Raw genomic sequence first — 21,989 nt, 5'->3', positions numbered from 1 at the left:
AGCACATTTTCCACTTGGATATTCCAGATGGAAATTTTGGACCTCTTTTCAAGACGCTCTGTTTATTTCGAAAATTTTCCGGTCGGTAGAGCCAAAATTGTCTTACCATTCGCATTCTGACCGAAATTTCCGGAATTTTTAATAGTAAATGGTAAACAGCCATTTTGTCGAAGTGAAGGGGTGTCAAGACAAATGCCTCCGCTTGGGATAGCGGCAGAAAATGCTTTAATTTTTTTTATTTGATATGACAAGATACACTTTATGCTGTAGTAGATAGTAAGGGATTAGCTATCGCATTGTGGCATTGCAAAGTTATCGCATTACTTAGCTAGTAATTTAATTTTGCCATTAGGAATACCGCACAAAGGCCAGTTATTTCTAAAAGAGCGTTTTTGAATGAGATTTTGAGAAGAATATGACTTATTTAATTCTGTAGTTTTGAAGAAATACCGGAGTTTGTTAACTGAAGGACGAAACTTTCAAGTTCGTGCGACACTGTTTCAGGGCTGTTCTTATAAAATGTCAAATATTAACGCCCGAACTTGTCAGTTTCCTCTACTTAGTTAGCTTTTAATTATTACATTATTTATCTTTATGAACACGTCAATATGCAAGGTTTATCAGATATCTTAGGGAAATATCCCACTGAGTCATATTTATAATTATATCATTAAGTTATTATGTTTAGTTGATCATTGAAAAATCAGAAGAGTACGTTTTTTTTCAGAGTTCCAGACAACTTTTCTAAAAACAAGGTATAATTTCACAGAAAACCGATGAAAGAAAGTAAATGATGAACTTCGGTGTTGAAAGACTGACTAGAGGACAATTTTTTGATAGCTGAATTTTTTTTATGTTTTAATATTGCAATTATGTGGGTTAATGAAAAACATTTTGATCAATATCCTGATTATACAATGTAGAAATGCAATTTTGTTGTAAAATAGGGGAAATGAGACAAAAACAATTCTAAGAAATACAAATACGACACTACAACTGTGTTCAATGTTGTAAGTTCTTTGTAACTACAGGCCATAAAGAAGCTTGCACAGTACCAGATGATCTGACAATCTTGACAATCATGCTAATGCGTCTAGCAGATTTCACACAAAGAAAATCGATTTGAGATTTGAGAAAAATAAAGTTAAGGTCCCGAACTCCTATTTCATGTGCCCTAAATCATGTAAGTCAATCTTCTCCCTTCCCCTCAAAAAGCCTTGACAAAATTAAAAAGCAAGCTCCCACGATGGCCTTCAGACAGGTTTCATGGTACGTAGTTAAGGGTGCGTTGCTTTAATTGGGAAAATCCAAGATTGGATTCTTCAATCCAAAAACTGATGTTACGTTTTTTAACTAAGCAGATTAATCCAAGATCGACTCGAATCTTGGTGCATCAATAAAGCCGGAGAATTCCCTCAGTGTCCACTCTGGGCAAGGTTTCTTCGGTTCCTTTGATGCACCATGATCCGAGTGATCCTGGATTAATCTGTTTATTGAAGAAATGCAAAGCCCGTGTTCTCGGATTTAAGAATGCAATCTTGGATTTTCCCATAGAAGCGCACCCTAGTCGAGTTTGAAAACGTGTGCATCTCATCGGTGAGCGATATTCTGCAAATGTTCTATGTATTAAAATTAGTTCTGATTTTAACAAACCTTTGGTAACATTTCTTGCCTCGACAAAAAATTGTAAGCAAATCGCTCGTCAGTTTCCATTTAAGGTAAGACTTCGTGTTTAATCGGAACTTTGTAAGCCAATCAGAGAGCCAGAAAAACAGTAACTTGAAGGTGACTGAGCATTTATCTTTGTTATATCTCTCAGTTACTACGCGCGCTGTGATTGGTCAATTTAACGGGCCGTATTCTACTGTACGGCCAGCTAAAATCTAAAGCTGTTTTGTTGCCAAAATGTTTCGTGATTTACCACCAATTGTTCCTAACTTTTATAGCAAATGAAAGTTTAAAACTTTCTTTTACTTTAAATTGTGTATTAAAACGTGCTAACGACTTAACAACGATTTCAAATTGGCTTGTTTTGCTTTCGAGGTGCGTGAGAAATTTGAAGCCGTTCCGCGTGAATAGAAATCGTTCCCGAACCCGTCAGGCACACAGTAGAGATATAATAACTATCTTACTAAGCTCGTCTTCTCGGTCCGTGCTGTAAGTTACGGATCCTCGTTTTTCCCTTTCGATCTATGAAATCGAAGAGGAAAAAACTCGGTCCGTAACTTACAGTAGGGACCTCGAACTCGGTTAGTAAGAGGTGTACATGTAAATTGGCCTTAAAACCAACTATTTATATGGGAATACAACTGGCCTCACATACTTTAGTAAAAAATTTATTGATTATTTAAGCCACTGTGCCTATTATTTGGAACGATTTATTAAAAATAAGCACACAAAAAATGGCAAGTTCGTTGATCAGTTACTTTCTAAGCTACAAAGATCCTTGCAACCTGCTGATCTTTTACAAAATACTTTGCCCATTCTCGATTGTGATTTGTCAGTAGTATATATTAAAAGATTATTCATGTCAATACTAAACATGGGGCTTCCTACTTTAGTGTTTCCACGGCGTAAAGCGATGTTTTCCAGGAACAACATAGCAAACAAAGCAATCCAGTTTACAATGCGATGAGTTCTGGTTCCTGCAAACCAGCTTGCAACCGGATTTTCCGGTTACGTGAAAATCCTTTTTACCATGGTAGAGCACAATAGCCATATGTCTGTGATTCGTGATCCATTTTGTTCAGTTTTAAGCGTCAAATTCACCTTTGGTCACCATATCATAATCCTTTTTACGTTCTCTTCTTGATACGAGCAGTTTGACGATCATAAGAAGCAGAATTAACAAACACATGCATACGATCAAGTACAGAGTTCGCATCGAAATCTCACTAAAACGTGGAAAATACGGCGAGGCTTTGGGAGGTTCGAAAAACGAAACTTCCTCCGGCGTGTTTCCGCCATCCACAACGAAAATCTCCGAACCGTCACGCGCCTTATCCGTGTTGTTTGAGCGATTTCCGTTTTTAATGATTTCAACAGACAACATTAACAAAGCAGGTCGAGATCTGAAACGAGAGGAGTTCACCTTTGACGCACCATCTTCCACCATCGTGCCATTTTCAACTTTTGCGGCGAGGCTCTTATTTCCCGTAACAGTCACTTCAGGTAATTTTTCCAGGCCGTAGATAGCATTGCAGAGAGATATCAGAAAGACGATAAAGACGAAACGCTCCATTTTAACAACCCCGAGAGTTTCCAACCACTGAATGAACTTCAACAAAATGAGGTGATTAAATATTGATGTGAAACGACTCCTAAAACTCGAGATCCAACAGGTAGCACACAAGTTTACAGCGGGTAAATTAACAGTTAATTAAACTTAAGAAACAATAGCAATTGTGTTTTTCTAATCAGGTTGCATTTCGCGTTTCTGATCAGGTCTTCTTCAATTTTTACGGCTCGGATAACGCGCCTTCGTTTTAGATCAACCGCGCGCACGTCATGGCTGATTTCCCCTGGTAAAAGACTCATATTGTAAAGGTCGGCATACGCCAGGGGAGTATGTTGCGGGAATGCGAAGAGGGGAGAAGCACTCTCGTATGTGCGCATAAGAAGTTGCAGGGTCAGTACGTAATCCTGTGCATACGAAGTGGTTATTGGTTCATTTCCATGTAGTAGCGGGCACAGTTTGCGGAGCAGTGCATTACATGCGACATTGAAAATTGAGTTCATTTTGTTCCTACTTCATGACGTACGAATTCAAACCAGCTGAAGGTTATGCAACATATTGCGGGGACAAAATATTTTGTCCTCACAACAGAACTTTTCCGCGAAAATGAGTACGTTACACGAGGGAAAAAAAAAAAAAAAAAAAAAAACTTCAATGCGTCTTCAAATTCATCTCAGTCTCGTGTGTATTGTAATTTACTTTATGAGTGTAGACCCTTAAAAAATGTGTCTGATTTGCTAACTATTATGAACCATGTACGAGGACTGCACCGAAGTAGGTTTGTCCCAATGGACAGTGCGGATCGTACGAAGGGGCAGGGGGTGGGGGGTGGAGGAAGGAGGTTGGGTTTCTCGTGAGTAGGCCTGGTTGATAAAGTATAATAAATAAATAAATTAGAATATTTAGAGAGGAAGCCACACCAGCCTTAGATGGTGTTCATGCAAGTCCTCTATCCTGGACGAATTTGACTTTGGAGATGTTGGTTTTGGTGGAGGGAGGAAAATCGGAGAACCTGGAGAAAAACCCTCGGAGCAAGGCGAGAACCAACAACAAACTCAACCCACATATGGCACTAGGCCGGGCCACATTGGTGGTAGGCGACCGCTCTCACCACTGCGCCATCCCTGCTCTCCAATGTTATATGTATATTTGTTACTCGACCTTCTGATTGAAAGAAAATGGCTGTAGACATAAACAACTCAAGCTACAAGACGAAAAAGGACAAGAAAGGGTTTCAAATTGACAACGAGTAGAACACTTAAGCCCTAGGCTTATCATGTACAACTCTTTTTCGGGGTTATGGGTGGGCTCAAATACAGTAGAACACAGCAGAGTCACTACTAAAGTATATTATTCCTAAAACTCCACATGTGATTTAATTCTTAAATCTGGACAATCCCTAATGCCTTCTGTTTGATGTTTAGAAATCTGGAAGCTAGAGGAACTAATTCCGTTAAATAGACCTATATGACATTGAAAAACCTCTACTCTATATGTTTTTGCTATAGTATTGAGTTCGTTAGTCAGTAGATTTCACGCTTCATCACAGTTATACAAGGCAAGGCTGTAGCCAGAAGATAATTATGACTGAGGCAATGTCCATTTTAAAATTCCCTTGATAGCTATACAGGCTGTTTGTGATGACTATAAACAACAAAAGGAAAATAAAAATGAATGAGGCAAGTGCCTCGGTTTGCCTGTTGCTAGCTATGGCCTTGCAAGGAAAATACAGAAAAGACTATAAAACAATCAATAAATCAAGACTAACCATGCTAAATAAGCGCTAAATAACATCTACAAAAAACTGCCCGTAAACGTACTTTATGCTACAATCTCTGTTAATTGATAATGCAAAGAATTAGATGGAAACTGTCAACAGTTTATCCCTTAACACACGGGTTTTCTTTGTTTCATTTTAGTGTGTTTCTTTTCCCACTGCTCTTTTTTTTACCACAATTAATAAAACACTTTAAGACTCGTTTACCGCTACGAGCTCTTTCGTAGGTTGGTCTTGAGAGGAAGAAGTCTCCTATAGGAAAGAGAATTTATAACTAGGAAAGAGATCCCAAAAAGTAGTTTCCAACGAAAGCATCTTAAATAGGCTTACAAGAATACGTGGAAATTACAAATAATAAATACAAGAGCCAGACCAACAGGTAAAAACTTAACAAAACCACATTTAGAACGAACTACTAGAAATCAAACCGATTAACGTTTTTGTTTCAAACTTTATCACCTATCTGTCTATCACACATTTCTTTCAATGATAGCTCTGAGAATCTGGCGGAAGATCGAGATATTATAATATGCTATTCTCACCCATATTTCAACATTCTCTCAAAATTGCACTAGTCTTTAGGCAAGTACAGTTGGAGAAAAATTCAAATACCAGGTGTAGTGAAAATCCTCAATTGAGCTTTTCTATACAATTTGTCCTCGTCCACGCTACGCCGCCGGGAGGAATTTGAAAACAGGAGTTGCACTCTGAAATCGTATCAAGTGTTTTGTTGTTGTTGTTGTCCGTCCACAATACGCCGGAGGAATTTTAAAATGCAGCAATCACCAGTCAGTTTTGATTTGTGCTTGTGGAAACCTCGGTCAGGAAAATTACATGATTATCGTGACTGACGTCATCGTTTTTCGAAAAGCTCCGTTTTCAAAATGTTTTCCGCCCACACGAAAACAAAAGACCGGCGTTTTCAAATTCCTCCGGTTTAAAGAGCGTTTTCGAAAAGCTCCGTTTTCGTAACGGATTAGTGCGGACGGTAGACTTAACAGTCGAAATAAAGCTGCGTTTTCAAATATCTTCGACGAAGTGTGGAAGTGGTCTTAGTCATTTATTATGTGACTGAGAAAATTACACGTGAGAACCCGTGCGCCTTGTTTACACCAAGCCCGTAGCCAGACTAAAATTCTTACCGAGGCAATATCAGAAAAAACGCTTCTTTTATATTGATTTACTTTTTTAACGCATGGCCTCTTCGAGAATTTGAAATAAATAAATTCAAAGTTTTCACTAAGGCAAGTTTCTCGGTTCGCTTGTTACTGGTCACGGCTCTGTAAACTGAGTGAAAATTCAAAATGATAAGTTTTCCTGTTCTCAGCCAGTGCAATGAAGTAAAATCCTCAGTCACATAATAGGATCAACAGCTCACTCTAATGGATTCCGAGAGCAAACACAAAGTGATAAGACTACAACTACATCATAAACTATTCAGGCTCACACAACCGACGAAACCTGTAACACGGAGTCACTTAGGCTATGTCACCACTTGGTGCCCTAACACGATCCTCGCTGGGTACTAATGTGAACACACTTTTTGTCCAAGTGACTCATACCAGAATTTGGGCACAGTTGCCGGGTACATGGTTTCCATACTGTTCTCGGGCACTAAAGGGTACTTGAATCTTTAGAGCACACCTTGTCTGAATGCAACCCTATTTTGTGCCCAGGCACTCGCAGTGCTCGGGCACCGGCACCAAGTGCAAACACAGCCTTAAACTGTAACTATAATAATATATTACAGTGCTCCACAGAAACTAGCTAACAGCGAACTAATCTTTCTTTTGTAACCCTTCATTAATTCATTATTTGAATAATAAACACTACTGAATGAAAGCCAATACACGGACATTACATAAAAAAATTTAAGAATGCGCCAATTGCGTTGTTCAGCGCATTCGTGCAAAACCTTGAAGCAAGGCTTGTACGTTGTGAATAACACCGAAACTATTCTTTTTCACTTGTCCAGGAGTCAGTTTGCTTTTACAGCTGCTAACCTGATAAAGTGCCTTTACACTAACACACTTGACAAGTTCCGAGTCGGCTTCAACGGCTTTCTGCAACTGCCTAAAATTGAAGAAATATGCGCCTGTACATCGCATTGTAAGTTCATTTGTGTTCATACCACTCGTCATCTTCAAGATTTGTCTTTCCAGCGCGTGGCCACGTGACTCGTATTCACCTGCACGTGTGTTGTATCTCTACTTTCGTGCATTTGTCGCATCGTATCTCACAGCACCAATGAAATTTACATTTGCATCTGTGCGTTGTCGTGACCTTTGCCGACCTATGTCCTCGACCGCAGCATAGGTCTTCACAACTATCCGTGCCATACGATTCAATGCTGCAGGTTCGTCCTACAGTACCTGGAAATTCGTGCTTCCCGCTTCTGACACAGTAGTTAGGCGAGTCCTTCAAGAAAACCAGGGCGTCGCTGGGTGGCTTTTTATGGGTGCTTCTTAATTTGGCGTTATCTCGACGACCTCCACCGTTCTTTTTCCTCTTCATAACTTGAAGAATATCCATCGCATTTTTCTTCTCCATTTTAACGCGAAGAGCATTGTCGTATTTCTTGTGCAGCAAGTCGCCGATCACTCGGATCTCGGCAATATGTCTCTGACAAGTTTTAATGTTACACGATCCTGAGAGGCCATGACACTTGCAAAAGACACGCGCTTCCTCACTTACAACCTATGTGGAAAGTAAATAAAAATACTACATTTATGACATTGCAAACAGAGTGCGAGACAGATAAGTGAGTTATCATTACCGGACGAGTAGCTGTCACAGATGATGAGGATAATAATAATATTAATGATAATGATGATGAAGAGGATGATTATGACGATGACGATGGTACAGTGTAATGGTGACAATGAAGAGACAAGTGTCAAATGGACTTAGCTCAAGAAAGCTAACAATATAAAATAAATCTGTACAAAAAGGTGATAATAAAATTACTGGGCAGAATCAAATAAAATAGATATGCATTAGGTCTAAATAGTATACTATATTTTATAATATATGTTATTATATAGTATATACTATACATTACTATTATATATTATTATATTATAGTTATTATTTTATTATATACTATATATCGCAAATTGGAACAATTTCGGAGAAATTCTCTGTAAGAAGCTAAATAAGTAGTGCATTGTTATTACATAAGCAGACGGGAATCTTTTAGCCGAGGAGATGAGACTCGGACGCACACGAGGGACGCTATGCGGGGTAGAGACACTTCTTGAGTGTTCCTAAAATGTACTTCTATGAATAAGGGAAGCCTTTTCGAAGGCTCAATCTCATGACAAAGGCACATGAATCATAACTTTTTATAAGGAATATTCAAGGACTTTGCGCACTACGATTGGTCAATTCGAGTTCGTCAGCTCAAGTTCCATAAAGGACGCGTGTCCCATGTAGCATTTATCTCGTCGTGGCAGAATTAGGGAGATGATCTGAATTTATCTAAAAGGATTTAAGGGCTGAAGAGACGAGAACGGCGGTCGCGCGTGAGATGGTCCAAAAAGATGCATTGAAAGGAATACGTAAGGGTTGCTGCTCACTGCTCAAAGAAACATCTGAGTCCCTGACATTCAACCTACGAAATTCCACATGCTGGAGTGATGCATTCTCTAACCACTGAAATACAGGGAGACTTGCGGTGAACTGGTCATTTGCCAGGTTCATGGGGTCTAGGGGTATTTGCTTCCATAAACTACGTTATATTGTGCAGAAAAATAGAATAATCAATCATGCTGAGACTGAGCAAACAGAACAAGTGTTATACCGAGCACCAAGCTGTGCACCAATGTCCACACAGGGAAACCGCCGTGATACAGAAAGATTACATCATCTATTTTATCGTAACGTAACGATCAGGTACCACGTGAGGAAAATAATCATCATTATTTTTTGTTACTAACTTACATATTTCAGCTAGACTAGGTTTCCCTAATGAGATTTTCTTATGCAGAAACAAGACAAACGAAAGCTGTTCAGGCGTTGACTTCATTGTGGGATTTCGAAAAAAAAAAAAAAAGAAAAAAGTCGATCATTACTCCAGTTTACTATCTGGTTAAACCGCAAGTAGTGAAACTTTGGGTTACATTTGGAAATTTGAAATCTCATTTGGTGCAATGTAATAAGTTTGTCTTTGACATGCATCGATGAAAGGAATTTGTCTCACCAGTTCTGACGTTGCCGAAACATGGTAAGCTGTATTTAGCTAAAGACGATTAGAAATTGCTGTGTGAATGTGTGAATAAACATTGATTGTTAATTATGACATTTAGTAACATGAAAGTTCCCATTATTCCCTTTTATCTACAGCGATCAGATTTCTGCGACTGAGTATTACTTAACTGGTGCGACCGGCATTCAAAGGTTTTACTGCCGACAAGAAATCTTAGTGTCTACTGTCCCGTTTACACGACCAAAACATGTTTTGCTCCAAAAAGGCTTAGAAACAAAATCAGTGTGACTGTGGATTCATTAGAAGGACTTATAAACTAGTAATACAACTGCCTCTTATCGATCGCGGCCAAACCGGCCTCTAGCGATGAGAAGTCCTTTATTCGCGCTGGCTGGTAAATCTCATTAGTCAACAATTTTCAGCTATTAGTTTCGATAAACAACGCAATTTTTAAACCGTTACACTAAAAAGCTCCAGAATATGTTTATGCATTGATGTGAGGGGTGGAAGACCACGCTTTCGCATTAGTTCAAAATTTTTAAAGTTCACATTTATTCTCATTTTTATCAAAACTGATTTGACAAAAAGTCGTCTTATTTTCGGGATTGCTAAGAGGTTAAACGACCCTAAAATGTTTGGCCAGTTTAACTGACGTTCCTATTCTTGAACTTTTCCAGTAAGAAGAACTGAAGTGAAAGTTTCAGAGATCTGCTGTAATTTTGAGGCTAAGTATTTGTATAAGGTAAATGGTATCAAAATTACAGATATGTCCATGGACAGTTGGTATATGTCTTTATATTATAAATGGTAAATTCTCTATTTTACAGACTTAACGTAAACTATATCAAAAACGTTTATCTTGAAGCTTTATACATTAGGTGACAAGCTTATTTGAAATCTTGAAAGAATACCTTCCACACAATCCAACATGTTATGTACCAGTTAAGAATTCTCGAACATTATATCAGTATTGTAAAAGAGATATTTTTGCTTTAGTCTATATAGCTATGTCTCACGCACTGGCCATGTAATATATAAACAGAAAGGTTAATCATAGAGATCGTCCGTATCACTTCTTAGAACTTATGAATCGAGCGGTCGCGGATGTAAAATAGGAAACTTTTTCTCAGAAAAGCAGACGTCAGGGTGTTCCCTTCTCGTTGCTCGTAAATGTCAAGTTTCACTCCACTAAGTTGCATGTTCAACTTTCTCTGTCAGGCGTAACCATGCAAACAAACATTGTATCTTTGCATTGCTCATCAATGTCAGTTCGTAAACAGTCGCTTCCTTGCTCTTGTGAGATAAAACAAGTCTTGGATTGGCTTGGTAGATATTAGTCACACTTAGAGGCAAACGTTTTTGATCTGTTCCCTGTCGCACGTCTTGCACTTGACGTAGCAGCACCATTCAAACTTACACTGGCACCTTTGCTGGACAATAGACACATCTCGGCGGAATCCTCGTCTACAGCACAGTTCGGTACAACTGCCATGACCCTCGATGTCAGTTTTGCATTCTCGGCCAGTGGTTCCTAGTGTTTTATCTTCTTTACTTCGTTCGCAATGGTCAGGTGAGCGTTCCACGAATACCAGATTGCCTGTGGTTGGTCTGCTTAAGGTGCTTCTGCGTTTTCCGACCCTCGTGTAGCCGTTCTCTGTTCTGGAGGCTTTCATGATCCGTCCAGTTCTTCTGTCGTATCTAACTCTGCTGGCCGCATCATACTTCGTCGTGAGAATACGTCCAATCTTAGAAAACCTGACGAGCTCTTTCCAGCACGTCTTCATTTCACAAGAACTCGTTACTCCGTGACACTTGCACCTGATTACAGTATTTGCCTGCACGACCTAAACGTGATGAAAACAACAAGGGTTATTTGCTGTTCAGAAACCGATGCATCTGGAGAAATCGCTGGTGATACGTGAAAGTAACAATGGAGTTACCAGTTGCGGCACTGAACAGCTCTTCAACTGAAGGGCAAAATGCAGGTCTCGGGTTACGTTTCACAAAGTGGATGATGGAAAACCAATGCACAAGGAGAATTGTGGAGATGAGACAACCACAACTGGACGATGACTTTCGAACCTCAGTGAACGCTTCAGAATGAGCTCAAATAGTGTAGACAACAATCTTTATGCATGTAAATAAACTGTAAACTGAACCAGAATGGACATCATGATGACACAGCATCTAGTGGTTCAAACAGTGAATTGTGGAGAAAATAATAATGATATACCACAATCTGCGATGGATTCCGATGACGTTAAAACTACCATCCACTCTGTAAGTCAGTCTAGTACCTCACAACACTTGAGGAATCGGTGAATACGAAAGGAAATGGCATAAAAAGCAACTGATCGCAAGATCAACTAAGCAATGGTGATTCATGATATCGAACAATATTGCACATGATATGGCAATTGGGCGTAATTTGGCATAACTTATTGGGCGAATGTAGTAAAGATATAGAAAACGTCAAATATGAACTGATTTTGGTCTTAGTGGGAAGCTTGTGTTTGGTTTTAAGTGTGAGACCATGGAATACCTCACCAACAAATGACCCAAATCAAGAGAAACTCGGAGAAAACTTCCAATCCGAGAAACGCTTGACGAACTCTTTTCGTTTTCTAATTTTGAAGGCTAACGGGAGCTGGAGTACCAGACAAGAAGTCTCCTCACATGTCAATACAACGGTTGCTTGCGGCGATTGATTTTTTACATTCTGCGGAATAGCAAATGCAATGTGTGTGCACGGTTAACCTTGACCTGAGTTTGCCAGATGACAGCTAGATTAAACATACTAACTAGGTAAAAAGAATAACTGTTAAAATGCCGTCCTCAACCCGAGCATTCAAAACAATGGTCAAGTCCGTGTCGGTGCCTGCGCAAGAGTAAATTTCCGGCTATAAAATGTCATATGACACGGTATGCAATGTATGCGAATAAAATGGGCTGAAATTAAATGGAACCGCAGAGCTATTACTGAAATGCAGAGTAACGAAGAACTTGGAAGCGTAAGCCTTGTGCATCTATCTTTAAACCTTTACCCATTCTCCCCACCGTTATGGGTCTATAGCTTGTTTACTCTGACATACACGGTTAAACTATTTTTAGGCTTGCAGTGGAGGTGGGTTTTGGTCTTCTGTACACAGCGTGCACGAGATAGAAAGATTACAGTGCTCCCTTAATAATTTATATTTCAATTTCCTGTAAGACTTTATCTACTTTGGGACCCAAGATTACGTCACACTTGCTGATAAAAGAGTCAGGTTTGCTCAGAAATGAAGAGAATTCATCCTTGTCTCACCCTTCTCAATGAATGCAACAAAATCACTTTTAATTTTGAAGTTAATAATGTGTCCATTAAGTTTGTGAACATGGAAAATCTAGAAGTCGCCCCAAGTCGTTTCGCGCCGGTGTCTACGAAAAAACATCATACAGTCAAAAATGTAATTTTGTCGGTAAGATAAAACACATATTTGATAATTTAAGAAATAAAAGCGGCAATCTGTTTTTTTTAGTGGCCGTTAAACGTTTGATACAAGGGGAGCGGTCACGGAAAGGAGTTGACTCGAGAGAATTCTGTACCGATGACAGATAACCTCTCAAAGAAAATAATATTGTCTGATATTTATCTACTCGGGTAATAAGATACATATCAATGACTAGGGTGGGACACAAAGAGGGCCGCAAAATCAGTTTTTTTACGTGCACGCTGTGCCGACAGCTCACTAAAGAAATAAGCCCTGGGAAATAAGGTAGACGAGAAGGGTTAATTGGACAATTTTACCGAATGTGTTTCCCTGAATCGTAACGGAATTAACAGCAAAGGCACTCGACAATAACTGTCCAAACCTTTCCATTAACGTCGAAGGAATTCTCTGTTCATTTCAGAAATTACCACATTTCCTCCTTGGAGGTCTCCTTGCAGAAAGCCTAGTCAAAAACATCGCGGTTATTTCTATAACAAGTCGACAAAGGAAGTGAAACTACTAGCAAGAAGATATTAACAAAACCGCAAACTAAAAGTAATGAACATTTCCTACCAAGGCAATGAACGAGTTTTCTTTTTAAGGTAACAACCGGATTGAAAAATTTTGCAAAAACTGCCCTGGTGCATTGAAAGATGTTTCATTATTTGTACTGACTTGAATTACAACCCTCCTTGGATTTGCCTGACACTGGAAGACTTTGTGCTTGTGGACGAATAAATGCTGCCTCCAAGCAGAAATACCTTCAGCTCAGACGTTATAACAATATTTTCTAAAGACATCCCAATGGACCCTTAAAGTAGAGTCTGAACACAAGAGCAAGGCCAGTAATGGAAAGGCGAAAATTTCAAGTCGAAACTTGAAATCATTTAAGTTACAACTTTTGCACGTACACTGCCCGAACGAAATAGAGCCTCTGAGCAGAAATTTCGTCAACCTAAATGCTATCAACATACGTACTTAGGAAAGTTCTGTTAAGGATCTAGAGAAGAGTAGGGTTTGAGCACGAACGCAGTATAATGGAAAGGCCAAGCCGAAATTAGGATATTCCTTGTCGTAAGCAAGTTAGATTCCTGAACTATAGGAAACAACTATACTATTATACATTTTATTCTGTACACAAACATAATAGCTAGATAACATTAAGTTTTTGTTGATTATTTGACTTAATTTGGTTAGGGAAGTGTCGAAGTTTATGTTGTCGTTTAGAGAAATAGTGTAAATATTTCTTCAAAACTAAAAGTAAAACATGTCTTGCTAAGCCAGAGCAAGTAGGATGCAACCTCTATCAAATTTGTGTAGCTTCTCATTTCAAGGGATATAAACGTTTGACTAATTTTTAATCAAACAATTTCTTTTTTGCAGTGATGACATGATGTTTGGGATTATCCGTCGATCGCCAACAGCGCCAGGGAGAATTCATGCAGACACAGGGGAGCGGCGGAAATTATGCTTCCCTGAAAGATGTCCGATCAAAAGATTCCGCCGGTATTTCTGAAACTTTTAGATATGATAAAAATGTTATAATAAAGATCTAAAGAGTTCCGAAGTGAATACTGGCAACCACGATATCGATGGCTTAATCGTTTTAACGTCTTGTGAACTTTTATTGCTTCATGTTTGTGTAGAACCTACAAATGCATAGAGCAATGTTCAGAATATCGCTCATTTTAGTGACTTGTTGGGCACAAAACCACAGAACTAACTCTGGGCAGACGAAGGGGTTTTGTTTGGCCACCCTATAATCTGTAAATTGCACGATGTTGTTCGTGGAGAAAAACAGATCAAGTTTTTCGCGTTGAGGCAAAGATTAAAATATTCATGGGTCATATACAATCTGGAAAGCCTGTGCTTAGTACTATGTTTTGCTTACGCTAAATTGCTAAAGATGTGATTATACAGCGAACTCAAGCTTTGAAAACAGCTCTTGTCCATCGTACGGTACTCCAGAAAATGTGCATTTGTTATATTGCTTTTGATATATATTAATTGTTTTCAGCTGCGAAAAGAAGTTGTAGTGGCAAGAAAACCTGAGTAGTAACATTCAAGACAATATGTTCACCCCATTTACCTCAAGGGCCACATTTATCACTTATTGACGCGCAGAGGAGTTGCAGCGTTACGCTTATCCTGACGTCAGGAGTTTAATCTGTCATTGCAGAATGGTCAGAATATAGAGAACATTTACACTAATTATAACATAATTGGGCATGTGCTTAATTATGCACGGTGACAATTTGCTGTTGCGTTTTCTTCCAGAAGTTTTCTGTTTAATATGAACCTTAAGCAAACCACGACGGCAACGACAATAGGAACTCCACCAAGCAAAAGTTTAAGGAGCAAAACGATAGCTGTGCACGTGCGTTATAAATCTTTGCACATTTCTTTGCCGTCCTCTGTACAACAACAACAACAACAACAACCAGAAATGCCTAAGTTCTGCGTATTTTGGAGAACGCGAACGACGACAGCTAATTTCTCGTATTTTCATTTGGAATTTGAACGCTGGCTTTACATATTTAGCTTGACCAGGTTCTGAGACCAATAGGCACGCTGAACAGATCTAGAAAATTGCGGAATATGAAGGTAAAATACAAATTCATTTTTTACTAGGCGTTGTCTTCAGGGTCGCCATCGTCATTGCTTAAGCTCCCTAATTAAGTAAAAAAAAAACGTCCCAACATCAGGGATGAATAAAACATTGAATCGCAATTCGTCATTTCTCACCTGTATTCCGACTCCATTGTTGTGCAAATTCATCAACGTCCTCTCCATTTTACTCGAATCTTTAGATTTATGTTCTTCACCAGCGGTTAAAAATTGCTTCGCTACTTCAGCGCCATATAGAATATTGTCTCCGCACCCACCCCACTGGTAATCTTTCTTCAAGTTCTCCGGTCTGGGTTCTCTGCTACAACCGCAAAGACTGAGATTGCCTCCTACGCATGCGCGGGCTATGGAATGGACGACTCCAGCAGCTGCTATGGCGTAGGTGAAAGCCGCCTCGCGTGTTCCTGCAATTGCACACAATATTACATCGTCAAGGTTATCGTAAATCTCTCCTGTATTGGGGAATTTGGCGGTTTAGAATTATAATAGAGATACTGACAATGACTTCTTGTAAGCTGGTCAATGAAAGCCTGCTCAAAATTAGGGGCTTCAGAACAAAGTGACCAGTGGTGATTTCACCATAGTATCTTTCACAAACTACAGATAACGATATCGAACAAAAAGAAAAAAAAAAGCAAACAATTTGTGAACAAATTATTCCAAAAAAAAATAACCAATTTACGGTGCAGTTGCAATTATTTATACTTAATTTACATGTATGTTATGGCACAGTGAAAGACTGCTCTTAATCCAAAAAGAAATGCAGTAATTAAAGATGAAATCAGGTCACGATATTTAGGAAACAAAACGTATATCTGTAGGTAGTAAGCATATAGAACCCAATTACAAAAGCCATCGATTTGAACAGGTTGTGTTAGGTTCGAAGAGGTGGGACACACAACTAAATGCTTCGTTGATAAACAAGTGTCAAACACATGTAAATTAACACGTCCAAAAACGTTCTAAAATATCCTCTATCATCAGAGAAACAAGGCAAACCCCCCAAAGAAAAAAAAAACCTATCACCAAATTAATTTTAAGAACGAAACCCCGCTAGGCGTCAGAGTAAACTTAATTAAATTTCTATTCATTGTTGAAAAATTATCAGCATTTAAAAGTTAATTAAAAATATCTCACGCTAATTTTTTGTCCTTCCCAGAGCGTTCGTGGCATAATATTACAACAAACAGCTTTGCTAATTTAAATACGCTTGACGCTAATAGAATAAATTTAGGGAGGTTGAAATACTTTTTGAGCGAGGTCTTTTGAAATCTTGTAGGAGGTAAGATTGATCAATACCTTTGTTTAAATTAAATGTTTCCGATTTCAAAGTTCATCTTGCATCATGTTACATTTAACACTAAATTACACCATTGCAGGCACCCCTTTTTATATTTTCATGGTTTTTAAAAGCACTCTTTCTTTAACAAAAGCAATCTTGATAATGTGGACATGACTGACTTGCAGTTTGCACATGTAACATGAACATGACGGTGTAAAACACACCACGTTGAAGGCTAAGAATTGTTGACCAAATTGAGGCACTCAAAAACTTCTGCCACCTTTTGACGACTTAGAAAATAAGCAACTTTCAAAGTTATCGCAGTAACAGCCTCTCAAATACGATAACAGAGAGAAGAGCAGTCGACAGATTCGAGAGATACCCTTGACAGAGAACATCAATACTGAAGGCTAGTCTGGTCCTCTTCAGAAAACTGAAACAGATGTACTTATTCTCTAAAAATAAGTTTTGAGTTCAACTGAAAACGTCAGCCTGCTTATTACAGGTAATTGATCTGTAAGAAGACAGTGCAATGGTTATAGTTGGGGGAAGAACATGTCAATCATATCATACAACAAAGATGACCGTCAATAATTCAATATAGCTCTCCTTTACACACACTCGAGACTCACCGAGCAAGCTCATATAAATAGATGAAATTCTTTGAAAACATGTGTTATTCCTGAGACTGACTAAAAAAACTTCCAGTTGCAGATGAAGATGAAGTTTTAAAGATGCAGTAAAGTGGGGGGACTTGAATAGCCAAAAATGGACATTGAAAAGTAAAATTTTCATGACATACTAATGGCACCAAAACATTAACCTCTGTCGCAGAGCAAAGGAGTGCGTGATCTCGAATAAGACACCGCTTGTTAAAATATCTTCTTATTTATCACCATTTTGCTTTAGAGGTAATTTCCTTCAAAAATTGAAAACAAGCAATCAAATAACTTATCGTGTATAACTACCGAGCACCACTCAAAGAAAACGACCGGAAGGCGCCTCTGTATGTCTTCGCCGCGTTCCGGCATTTTGCTACTATGTCCAACTAGATTTTCCCGCTTTCGAAGAAATGCGACAACTATCGCCATGGCTAATAGCCCAGGGAAATGCCTGCTTAGTCGCTAAGTTCTACGTCTAATGTATTCGCTGCTATGCAACATGGGCACGACTTTAATTGAGGTTTCTTATGCAAAACAAACATACAGTGTAGTAATCACAAAAGCAGATGTTCTCAAGGAACGATAGCAAATGCCCGCGTTATGGCAACTTAAATAATCAACAAAGCCATGAGAGAGCAGTAGAGGAATCGCTAAATACTTGCCTTTGCCTGTGATGCGACGAAAGGGTGCTTTACTGTCTCTTTCTGGGACAGAACAGTTCCACCGTCGATACTTAAACTGATACTCGCACTGCTCAGTGGCGAGACGCGCACCATTTCTTATACTGGGCATAAGTTCTCGGTTCGCCACGCACAACCTCGTTTGCCCCTTAGTCAAGCCCATACCATCGCAAACCGAGGTCACTGTGCCTACAATATAGACTTGGTGTGGAATACCGAGCGACCTGTTTGAATGTAAAATAAGGTAGATGTTTGGCTAAGTAATTTGCAAGTAATCGTCTTCCCAGGAATTATAAAACCATTAACGAGCCCCCCAGAGAAATTGATGCGAAAGGCGAAACGAGCGCCGTGGCTAAATCACGCCATGAAAAGAAAATGTAGTTGGAAACTGAATTCAACGGCGTGCAGTTGGTTGGGCCTTCTTGCTCAAGTGCAACTCTTGACACTTTCGCGTTTACTAGCGAGTAAACATTAAGCCAACAGCTCACTTCAACGGAACTGAGGTATTTTTTCGAATCTCTTCCAGATGCTTTTGTGTAAACCGAAGGTAAACCTAAACCCTCAACGACGGAAAACGACATCCTGAATAACAACAAAATAGACACTAGTGAGGTGACAAGACTGAGGTTTGCTACCCACCATACGCTTTGTCCAGCTTGGAAGTACGACGTGAGGATCATCAAACAGAACACCAGGGGCACTTGGCGAACTCTTCTCTGCACCCTCATTATGAGATCGGTGAAGGTCTACAAGAGACGAAAGCTCAGTCAAGATTCGTTCTTAGCTTGATTACTCTACTCTCGCTGATTTAAACTGTAATCTCTTTAGCACATGCAGTTAGCGCTCAAATAAGCCGACTAGCTGCTTATAATACCATTTTGCGTCTCCTGATTGGCTAAAAGGCACTGAATCCAACCCTGTTTGAATTTGGAAATTCGTCGAACTTATTGGATACAGATGTACGGAGTTAATCGAGAAAAGCACGGCACTTGTGAACTCTTCCCTTGAGGTTCTCATATAAAATTAGCGTCTAGCACCCAGAGGGCTTTTTTACCGGAAATATTTCCAGTTTAAGGGTGACCTCGTCAGCCGACACATATGTCACCACGGTGAAGAGTTGGATTTCAATGAATGACCAATAGCTTGTTTGAGTTTCTGATAATGCAGTGTAATATAGAGCAAACATGGAGTTGACACATGTCACTCTTAACTAACTAAATAATTCAAAACACACTCCGCTTAGCATTCTAACAAAGAAAATCAAGGCCCGAAAACACATGCTGCTCTAAATACCTAGCGTCTGAAACCTTAGTTTTCAAACTTCACCTTGAATCAAAATTTCTCTTGTAGGTTTGGTGATACGCCTTTGTAACCCGGTTTGAAAGCATATATCGCTATTTAATTCCACCAACAGGTTCGTCACGAACATATATTTACCACTAAAAGAAGAGCGGCTTTCATCTGGCCTCGAGTGGATGTTGATTAAAACTCTCGAGAGGAAAAGATTAGCGCTCCAATATGAGATGACTCATCTAATGGGATTTATAGGTTACCACAGTTTAAAAATTTCCTATCGTGCACGGCAAGGAAAGATGTCCTACCACGTTTGTGACCTTACAGTCGCGATGCCTTGCACAGTCTGACATTCTTTGGGAGTTTGAGGCTGTTGTCAGATGAGACGAACTGTTGAAAGCTTAAATCTTCTCCTGGCTTCCTTTGAGGGTTTTCGTGCATCGAACGCCAATCACAGCTGAAAGATTTTCCAATTATTGTAGCTTGGCATGCGAGAAATTAACGATCGTGAGGGCACGCAATCCAAATCTATTTCATTCAACATTTGCTAAGTCTGTTTTGATTTGTAATTGTCTCTCGTCCAAATTTGGTCGTAATACGATACAAAACAAGCCGAAAAAACAAATTGTTATCTAGAGCTTGTTTAACTGGGAAAACAGCTCTCGATCGTGCTGCCCGAAATCTAGAGTTCTCAGATTCCACACTAAATGAATACTGCATGTGACCAAATGTCATAAAAGAGAATTACGAAGCTTCGACGCCTTTTGACTACACTTGTTAAACAAAAATCTTCTGTTTTCTGGCCAATGTGAAACGCTAAAAAGACTGCCAACTTATCCCAATCAAATTTATCGCGTCAGGGTCAAGTGGACAAACGAGAAACGGGCCTGATTGACTCGGCTGTTAAAAACATGCGCGAAGGAAAATGAGAGAATGAAGAATTCGCCGGAGAATTAACCGATCAAAAATACGAGCGGATTTTTTTTAAATGCAGGTCTAGTTTGTTGGTCGGGTTTAAAATAGTAACATCTTAAATCTCACTGCATGGGAGCCGGCCAAACCTCGTTTCATGATAACGGTTCCATTCCGCGGCCAACTGTGTAGTCGCCCCTTGGCAAGTGACCACCCTCATTGATTGCAATCCGCTGCAACCCTAACTAGCCCTATTCTATTGAGCAGCAGCACTACCGGCAGTTGTAATGTGCTTGAGATCTAAACCAGGCTCTTGAAACCCTCACTGATTGCAATCCTCCGCAACCCGAACTGGCCTTATTTTATTCAGCAGCAGTATATGAGAAGTTGCAATGTGTTTGAGATCCAAACCAGCCTCATGAAACCCGAGTTAACATAACGGGGAACTTACAACTTACATAACCGGGAGCTTGCAAATTATGTAACATAACGTCTAATCACGAAATGCTGCAAACTGATACTCGCAAGAATGCGTCACTAAATTCCAATTCTATGTATTACTGTAGCAAATTTTCAAACCTAAAATTAAAACAAATGTTTGTCTATCAGGTGGGAGACTTGTTATCTTTTGGGATGGGCAGGTAAACGTCAAGAAAAACAATTTGAGGTCTCAATTTGTAGTGCTTCTGGACATTTTGCTATCTTTTCAAAGCATATTTTTCAGCCAAGAGTCTTCCGAAGTATACCGAATAAAATCAATCAAGTAAAATTTAAGGTTTTCTATTCTACAACACCAAAGCATTGCATCGAAAGTGTTTTCACGTGGGTTACCTTGATTAACATGGCGACTCCGCTTTCTGTTTTTCTTAGGTCCTGCAAACACTGAGGTTTCTTCGTTCTGGTCTCTCGGAAAGTCAGCCTTAAATTGGCGTATCTTGCCTACTGAGGGCCTTTTTAAAGGGTACTTTTTGTTTCAGTTGACGGTATGACACTTATAAAAAGCATGTGTGAGATATTTCTTATCTTGACATTTCTAATCGTCATCATCGAATAAGTCGAATGAGAACATTTGAAAAATATTGACCAGTGTGTCATGACAACGCACAGTTAGTCATGGTTAGTGTTCGTTTGCAATGGACGCCATTCTTTGCAATGTAAATTAACTTTAGTTTGGCCGTTTAATATTTACTGGACCTCTATTTTTACCTAGAAGGGAGAAGTTTTCATTTAGGTTAAAGAGCGAGATTATAAGGGACTGACAGCTAGCGTGCAGCAAAAAAGTCCACTTTTGCATCTGCCCGTATAACTGCCTCCTGTTTCTTTTACGTCGCCTTTTAGCGAAAAGGTCAATAGATATCGCTCTGTCTCCGGCCATAGTTTATCACAATAGACCGATGAAAGTTAGAATTCCTCAGAGTTTAAGAAACTGAAAACCTCCAAAAATGGCAGAGACCAACTCAAGGACCTCTTCCTGTGTTAAAATCGTTCTTTTGTGCAATTCCTCGGCGAGTGGCAATTAGCTGCAGGTCTGTTAAAGGAAATCAGCAATGAGATGGCTCCTACAAAAAGTAGAGGAGGGCAAAACCACAGAAGAAACCGTATTGAGGCTCTTTATGTTGTAAACATATCACTCTGTCAACAATTAGGGAGTATTCAATTAATTAGGTAGTGCAGACCAAAGGCGAGCACAATTTCATCAAGATTTCATATCATTGTGGAATGCTAGATAGTAACATTTGATCAGGATGCGAGAATGTCTAACATTCCTGAAATATGTGACACATTTCTAGTGAAAATTATTTGAACAACCTTTCGAGGTTTCTTGGATTGTTTTTGAAGGGTT

At 39.3% G+C, this 21,989-nt stretch overlaps 2 protein-coding genes across 6 annotated transcripts in view; both read right to left on the bottom strand.

Moving 5' to 3' along the window:
- Positions 1–510: 510 nt before the first annotated feature.
- Positions 511–3,878, bottom strand: LOC145497181 (uncharacterized). The gene has a single exon (XM_081476992.1). The coding sequence runs from the start codon at positions 3,239–3,241 to the stop codon at positions 2,753–2,755; it is 489 nt and encodes a 162-aa protein (XP_081333118.1). The 5' UTR covers positions 3,242–3,878; the 3' UTR covers positions 511–2,752.
- A 184-nt stretch (positions 3,879–4,062) lies between these two features.
- The window catches only part of LOC145497177 (protein Wnt-5a-like), a 39,152-nt gene continuing 21,225 nt past the window's right edge, over positions 4,063–21,989 (bottom strand). For 2 of the 5 annotated variants that reach the window (XM_081476985.1, XM_081476983.1), the window contains exons 3-6: positions 18,581–18,687; positions 17,924–18,165; positions 15,435–15,721; positions 4,063–7,709 (exon numbers count right to left, since the gene is read on the bottom strand). In XM_081476985.1, the coding sequence (XP_081333111.1) occupies positions 7,197–7,709; positions 15,435–15,721; positions 17,924–18,165; positions 18,581–18,687 (1,149 nt within the window). In that variant the 3' untranslated portion in view covers positions 4,063–7,196. The other 3 variants (XM_081476986.1, XM_081476987.1, XM_081476984.1) reach the window with 3 other exon arrangements.

Source organism: Orbicella franksi, chromosome 9 (assembly GCF_964199315.1).
Source record: "Orbicella franksi chromosome 9, jaOrbFran1.1, whole genome shotgun sequence".
Lineage (NCBI taxonomy): Eukaryota > Metazoa > Cnidaria > Anthozoa > Scleractinia > Merulinidae > Orbicella > Orbicella franksi.
This window is presented reverse-complemented; position numbering and strand designations above follow the sequence as displayed.